Raw genomic sequence first — 7,569 nt, 5'->3', positions numbered from 1 at the left:
ATCATCACCATCATCCACACGGATCGGAGCCTTCACACTCCCATGTACCGCTTCCTGGCGGTGCTGTCCCTGTCTGAGACCTGCTATACGCTGGTCACCATCCCCAACATGCTGGCTCATCTGCTCATGGAGAGCCAGGCCATCTCCATCCGCGCCTGCCGGGCTCAGAGTTCCTCTTCCTGGGCCTGGGATGCAGCCAATGCTTCCTCCTCACCCTGATGGGTTATGACCGCTAAGCGGCCATCTACCACCCGCTGCGGTACCCCGTGATCATGAGGCCCACGGTGTGCCTCCGCCTGGGAGTCCTGGTTTTCTGCTGCGGGTTCTTCTTGGTGTCCGTGATCGAGACCAGCATGATCTTCTCGTCGCCCTTCTGCCACGGCGGCCGCGTGGAGCACTTCTTCTGTGACATCGCCCCGGTCCTGAAGCTCAGCTGCTCCGATAGCGCCAGCAAAGGGCTGGCCATCTTCTTCCTGAGCGTCCTCGTGGTGCTGGCCTCCTTCCTCCTCATCCTACTCTCCTACGCCTTCATCGGGGCCACCATCGTCCACATCCCATCGGCGGCAGGCCGGCGCAAGGCCTTCTCCACCTGAGCGGCCCACCTCACCGTGGTCGTTGTGCATTTTGGCTGTGCCTCCATCATCTACCTGCGGCCGGACTCCGGAAGGAAGCCCCACCAGGACCGCCTGGTGGCTGTGTTCTACACGGTGGTGACGCCGCTGCTGAACCCCGTGGTGTACACGCTGCGCAACAAGGAGGTGCGGGTGGCTCTGCGGAGGACCCTGGCGCGAAGCCGCGGTGGTTTGAAATAAACAGCCTAGCCACCTTGCCCTTTGCAGCTTTTGCAGGACGCCTGCCCCTCCTGACACTCGGTCTCCCCACCTGGGAGCCGGGGGCTGCTCCCATAACCTTGCGTGAGATAGCCTGTCCCGTAGGGCAATAGACAGGGGCTGAGACCCACCATAAAGTCTTGGGAAAGGCCTCCTGGTCCTTCCTTTTGTCCCAGACTTGTCTGGGATGTAACGCCGTCTGCAGTGCAGCCGGTCACCAGCAAGTGGCGTCACAAACCCAGCCATGAGAGTGTTGGGGCGAGGCGGGCTTGGCGGGGGCTCAGGCATCACTTCCTTGGGTCTCACAGACTTCGCTCAGCTTTTAGGGGCCAGAGCTGCTTCCTTCTCACCCTGGTGGGTAGCGGCCCCTTTGTCGCCATCTGCCACCTGCAGCGGCTATTGGTGATCTCGGGAACCACAAATTGGCTTTGCCTGGGGCTCCGGGTGTCTGCTCCTGGGTCTTGGCCTTGAACTGGCCCCAGGCTGCCTGATTTTGGTTGTTTCTCCCTGAAATGCGGCTGTGTCCATGATGACTGTCTAGCTCTCTTCCCCTTGGACCCGTCTTTTCTGTGTTGTATCAAGGGTCTGAAAGTAAAGGTAATTGAAAAAAATTGTGTTGGTTAAATTTAAGTATTTATTTAAAATTTAAATAAATAAAACATTTTGTCATTGCAACCATCAAAATTTTTGTCTTATTATTGAGTTTGCTGCGTTTAGTATATTTTGGATGACAGTCCTTTATCAGATATGATTTCTTAAAACGTTTCTATTGCTGTTCCAGGGTGGCTCAGTCCGTTAAGCATCTGACTGTTGGTTTTGGTTCAGGTCCTGATCACCATTGGTGAATCGAGCCCCACTTCGGGCTCTAATTTGGTGGCATGGATACTGCTGGAGAAGGTAGTAGGGACCAGATCACAAGAGTCTTGAATGTGAACATGGGGTCTTTTAGGGGCAATGGGGAGCCATGGAGGTCTCTGAGTAGAGAGGGGACACAGCCAGAGCCTTGTGTCCTGTATCCAGTACAGAGGATGGACCACAGGGAGCTGATGCTGAGGGTTCTGTCTGCAGTCAGGGTGGGGCTGGGCTGTGGGGAAGTTAAGGAGGAAGCATAGAGAACATCTGACAACTTTTAAATCTGGGGAGAGCAGGAGGAGGGTTGGGGGGGCTGGGGTCACTCTGAGAAGTTAAGACAGGGCAACATTTGTATAACATCAAGTGACCCACTCCTCCAGCTGGCCCTGGGCGCAGGGTGTGTGTGTGTGTGTGTGTGTGTGTGTGTGTGTGTGTGTATGTGTGTGTGTCAGTGTGTGTGCATCGTCCTCGGGGCAGCACCTTGTCCAGCTCACAGTGGGCACTAATGGGCTCTGGGGAGCACTAAGTGAGTGCGAAGTGCATTTGTGATCTCTTCTACAAAAATAAACCATAAGCAGATTTTCCCCCATGTTTTGCCATCGGAGCCTAGAGACTGGGGAAGCCGACCCTGGGGTCTAGAGTTTTCAGTAGGGAGAAAATGTGCAATGAGTTACCAGTCTGAGCCTTGGGGGGCTTGTTAGTGGCTGGGGAGCCCCTGGGACAGGAGCTCCAGAGACCCCCCTCCCCTGCATAACAGGACCCAGGACCGCAGCCTGTCCCTTCTCGGGCTGTTAGCAGAGTGCGATGCGGGCACCCTGCAGGGGACACTCCCTTGGCCATGGTGTGTGTGGATTCAGAGACTTTGCAAAGCTGGAGAAGCCATTTGACCCATGCCTGGCCCTAGGGGTGTAAGCTGAAAATGATTCAGGGGGAGGGAGAAATGCTAGAGTGACCAAGCATTATCCTGACGACAGCCAACGGTGATGACTTGGACGACATTTGCCTGACAGATGTCCAGTTCTGGTCTCTGTGGATGACACAGTGTAGAGTGGAGGAGAACAGGACATCTGCCCAGGCGGGGAGGTAGGGAGGTTTGGGGGAACCTGCAGGAGAGCCCTGCAAGCCACAGACGCTCGCTCACCTGCACACAAGCTGGTCTGTGCAGGTGTGCCTGCAGAGGGTGGGAGATGGACCTGTACTCCGAGCACCTGCAGGCATTGCTGGCATGTGCACACACATAGACCCTGGAATTTCATGGGCGTGAATGCACCCACATTCACACAGCAGTGAGGGCTCAGTGGAGGTGGGGAAGGGGGTCCTGATCTGTAAGGCAGAGGCTCCAGAAGAGTCAGATGAGGAAAGCGAGACTCTAGTTCCTCATTGTGAGCATGGCCACAGGAGGAGCCCCTTAATTCCAAGCCTGTGGCTCCTGCTAACTCCTTGGCCAAGAAGCAGCTGTCCTGGCCGTGGTGTTCACAGGTTCCCGGGTATGCAAATAGGGCACTCTGTTGTCCAGTCACCTGACTTGGTTTGATTAGATACTCTCACTGTCACAGCTGGAAAAAGGCATTTGGACATGTTGACGCATAAAGTCAGGGCTTCTAAGTGGTGCAGGAGTAAGTTTTGGCCACATTTGAGTGTTTCCTCTGTTCCTGCCTCTCTCCGGGGCAGGGTCCTGGGAGCTGGGGCAGATGGCAAGGGGCCCTTGGACCTCCATGCTCAGCGCCTGTGTCCTCAGCATTCCCTGAGCTGACAGAGTCCCCTCGGTCCCCTGGACCCGTCTCCCCCTGCCCTCCTGATCCAGCTCTGTAAGCTCCCATCCTCTCTGCTCTTTCATTCACACCCGCATCCAACCACCTCTCACCACCTCCACGGCCCTCACCTTGGCACCCGCTCACCTGGACCAGCTCAGCCTCCTCCTCCTTGGTCTCCCAACGTTTCCCTGTGTCTCGTACCCCTGTTCTTCCTCAGTGGCCAGAGGGTGCCTGCAACTCATGTGTCAGGTCACGTTCCCTCCTGCTTAGAATGCCCCCTTGGTCCCACAGCCATGGGCATAAGAGCTCAGGTCCTCCCTGGGACCCAGCAGACATGTGGCACCATGTCTGTCCCCCATGTGCCCTCATCTTCTTTCTCCCTCTTGCTCCTCCCTCCTTCTGTTCCTCTAGGATCTTCCTGTTCTAGGCACAGTCCAGCCCCAGAATCTTTGCACAGGCTCTGGTTCCTACCTGGTCTTCCATGGCCTATCCTTTGGGCTGATAGTTAACATTTCTTTCAGGTCTAAATGTGGGACCTTGGCCTCTCTGGTGAATTCACCCTGACCCATCCCCAGCCCTTGTGGCGAGATCTGAAAACAAAGGCAGGGGGACATTCTATTCTGGAGGGACTGGACACTCCAGAAGTGCTTTCCCTTTTTCTTTTCTTTTAAATTTAAATGATCCTGTGCTCAAGTCCAGCTCCAGCAGGTCCCCGGCTTCCTGAAGGATGGACGGTGTTGGTGAAAGGGAGTGAGAGAGCCTTGGCTTCTTTCTGCTCACCAGGCAGGCATCTCCTCACTGACCTGAGAGTCAGCTTTATTTGTCGAAAACGTGTATGGGGTACAAAACAGCAGTGGCAATTGGCTTAGACAATGATTTCTGATGACAAATTTTTTGGCATGTAACAATTACTCGGATCATAGATTGGTAGAAGACTCATGCATAATCTTTATCAATAGTGATTGAAGGGCACCTGGGTGGCTCAGACTGTTAAGCCTCCGACCTTGGCTCAGGTCATGATCTCATGGTTCATGGAGTCGAGCCCCGCATGGGGCTCTGTACTGACAGCTGGCTCAGAGCCTGGAGCCTGTCTTCAGATTCTGTGTCTCCCTCTCTCTCTGATCCTCCCCTGCTCATGCTGTCTTCCTCTCTCTCTCTCAAATAAATAAAAACAGTAAAAAAAAAACCAGTGATTGAAGTCGGTGACTAGATACTTAGCACATGAAGAAGGAAGGGATCTTTAGCTTTAAATACAAGGCAGTGTTTAAAAAAATTTTTTTAATGTTTTATTTATTTTTGATACAGAAAGAGACAGAGCATGAGAGGGGGAGGGGCAGAGAGAGAAGGAGACACAGAACCGGAAGCAGGCTCCAGGCTCTGAGCTAGCTGTCAGCACAGAGCCTGACGCGGGGCTCGAACCCACGAACATGAGATCTGACCTGAGCGAAGTTGGAGGCTTAACCGACTGAGCCACCCAGGAGCCCCAGGGCAGTGTTTTTAGCATAGTAAAGGCAAGAGTTAGTTCTTTGTGAGCAGGGGTGAATAGCCTGTTTCTTAGGGGAAGAAAAACAGGTTTTCTCAGGAAATGTAATATTTGCTCCTATAATCACAAACGAAGAAACTCGTATAACAAGTGTTTTCAGGAGGTACAATTCACATGTTTAGCATAAGAAGGAAGTCACTCCTGATATCAGTCAGTCAGGCTCCTGGGGGTCGGTGCTCACGCAGGAACTGAGTGTGGGTGGAGTGGGTGTAGACACTGGTCAGTAGCCATCTGATGGTGGGAGGCCTCGCAAACATGCCTTACTTGAGAAAGGCTCCCAGCAAGGCTGCCGTGAACATGTTTGTACACGTGAGGCAGACCATTGCTTTTCCAGGAAAGCATAGAGGAGGGATTGTGGAGCCCAGGGAGGACTTGGGGTGTACACAGATGAGCCGCTTCCTGCATCGGGCCGGGGGAGGTGGGGGTGCAGACCCAGGGCCACACCCGCTGGCCCTGACGCACCCTTCCTCTCCTCTGCAAGCTTTGCCATTTCCATACTTGAAGGACATGCTGTCTTTCTAGAAGCTCAGGCCAAATGCACATACTGTCAAATTAGCCATTTTGAGGTGTACATTTCAGTGATATTTTAGTATAGTCCCTAAGTGGTGCAACCATTGTAAGGCTGAACCTAACAGACTCCATGATAGAGGACCCCCTCTAAGCTAAAAGGTCTAAGGTCAGTCTCTCCAGAACCATTAGGCGGTTATACATTATCCAGGGCAAAAGAGACCACGGACTCCATGACAGAGACCCCTCTCTAAGCTAAAAGGTCTAAGGTCAGTCTCTCTGGAACCATTAGGCATTATACATTCCCGGGGCAAAAGGGGCAAAAGGGACCACTTTGCGGTATCCAATCAGGAAAGCCCAGCTACCTCACCCCACATTCTTAAGGGTAAGGCCTGCAGATGGGAACTTTAGATAGGACCCTGATAACCTAGTGTTAAAGTTAACCCCATAGTCACCAAACAAGACCCTGAACTCGCTCTGTAATTGGTTAATTTCAAAGGTACCCTAAATGTTGTAATTGGGTCCCGCCAAAAGTAACGAACGCTCTGAACAGTGTGTATGGTTAGAGCTGCTGCCAATACTGTTGTACCATTATGATTGGGTCACTGTACCTATGTCACAATTTCTTGTAACTCCCCCTTCCCAAACCCCATAAAAACCCTACTCAGCCCTTGCTCTGGGCTCACAGTACGGATCCACTGTGTTGGAAAAGTCTGTGAGTCCGAGTTCGAACCCGTAATAAAGCCCTTTGCCTTTGCATGCGTGCCTCTGTCTCCCTGGTGGTTTCTGGTCTTGGAGGATATTGTATTTTGAGCATTTCACCATCACTGCTGTCTCTTTGCAAAGTGTTCTTGTCACCGGGAAAGGAGATCCCGTCCCTGAGGAATGACTGCATGTCCCCTCCTCCCGTTCCCTGGGCAGCCACTTCTCTGCTCTCAGTGCTTGTGGAGTTAGTTGCTTGGTCAGTTCATGTAAAAGGGGTCGTAAAATATGTGGCTTTAGTGTCTGGCTTTTATCACTCAGCAGCATGTTCTTTTTTAAAAAAAAAATTTAATGATTATTTATTTTTGAGAGAGAGACAGAGAACGTGCACTGGGCAGGGGCAGAGAGAAGGAAACAGAATCTAAAGCAAGCTCTAGGCCCTGGGACTCAGCACAGAGCCCGATGTGGAGCTTGAACCCACAAACCATGAGATCATGACCAGAGCTCATGTCAGATGCTCAACCAACTGAGCCACCCAGAGGCCTGTATGTTTTTCATTATTTTAAGTAGGCTTCATGCCCACCATGGGGCATGAAATCCTGATCCTGAGATCAAGAGTGGCCTGCTGTATTGACTGTCACAGCCAGGCATCCCCCTCCTGGTAGGGACTCTTAAGCAATGAACTTGTCACTCTGTTTTTTCAAAGGTTGGCAGTTATAGAATCGAGCTCTGAGTGATTTCACATGGTATATGTCTTTCTCTGTCTGATTCATCTGACTTAGCATAACACCTTCAAGGTCCATCCATGTTGTGACTGAAGGCAGGATTGTCTTCTTTCCCAGGGCTGATTAATTCTCCATGTGTGTATATACTGATTCTCCTTCCTCTCCTCTCCTCCCCTCTTCCCTTCCTCCTCCCCTTCACCTTTCTCTTCTTCCTCTTTCTCTTCTTCTTCCTCCTCAAACCTCCCCACTTGTCTTTCCTCCTCTCCCTCCTCCTTCTTTTGTCCTCTTCTTCCTCTTCCTCTAAAGTAACCTCTATACCAAATGTGGGGCCAGAATTCACCACCCCAAGATGAAGAGTCCCATGATCTACCACTGAGCCGGGCAGACACCCTATCCCACATCTTTATGCATTCATCCATTGACTGACCCTTGGGATGTTTTGATATGTGAGATATTGTTGTTTTTGAAATGATGCTAGCCAGGTGACTGTTAGTAACCAAGTGACATAATTTCTGAGTCCCTTTGCTTTTGTGTAAAAAGGGGATGATTTCCTACCCCAGCAGCCCCGGATTCGAGGCTGGTCCTTAGTAAATGCTCCCATCCTATGTCCTCTTGTCCTCTCCTCCCAGGCTCCTGAGAAGCAGGAGGAAAACGCC

At 52.0% G+C, this 7,569-nt stretch overlaps 1 protein-coding gene across 1 annotated transcript in view; it reads left to right on the top strand.

Annotated features, from left to right (window-relative positions):
• LOC115274391 (olfactory receptor 10T2-like) overlaps positions 1-817 on the top strand; it is an 11,061-nt gene extending 10,244 nt beyond the window's left edge. Inside the window, 1 exon segment of the mRNA XM_029917836.1 lies at positions 304-817. Coding sequence (XP_029773696.1) covers positions 304-812 — 509 coding nt within the window. The 3' untranslated portion in view covers positions 813-817.
• The last annotated feature ends 6,752 nt before the right edge of the window (positions 818-7,569 follow it).

Source organism: Suricata suricatta, chromosome 12, assembly GCF_006229205.1.
Source record: "Suricata suricatta isolate VVHF042 chromosome 12, meerkat_22Aug2017_6uvM2_HiC, whole genome shotgun sequence".
In the NCBI taxonomy this organism is placed as follows: domain Eukaryota; kingdom Metazoa; phylum Chordata; class Mammalia; order Carnivora; family Herpestidae; genus Suricata; species Suricata suricatta.
The sequence above is the reverse complement of the archived record's forward strand: the minus strand, read 5'-3'. Positions and strand labels throughout refer to the sequence as shown.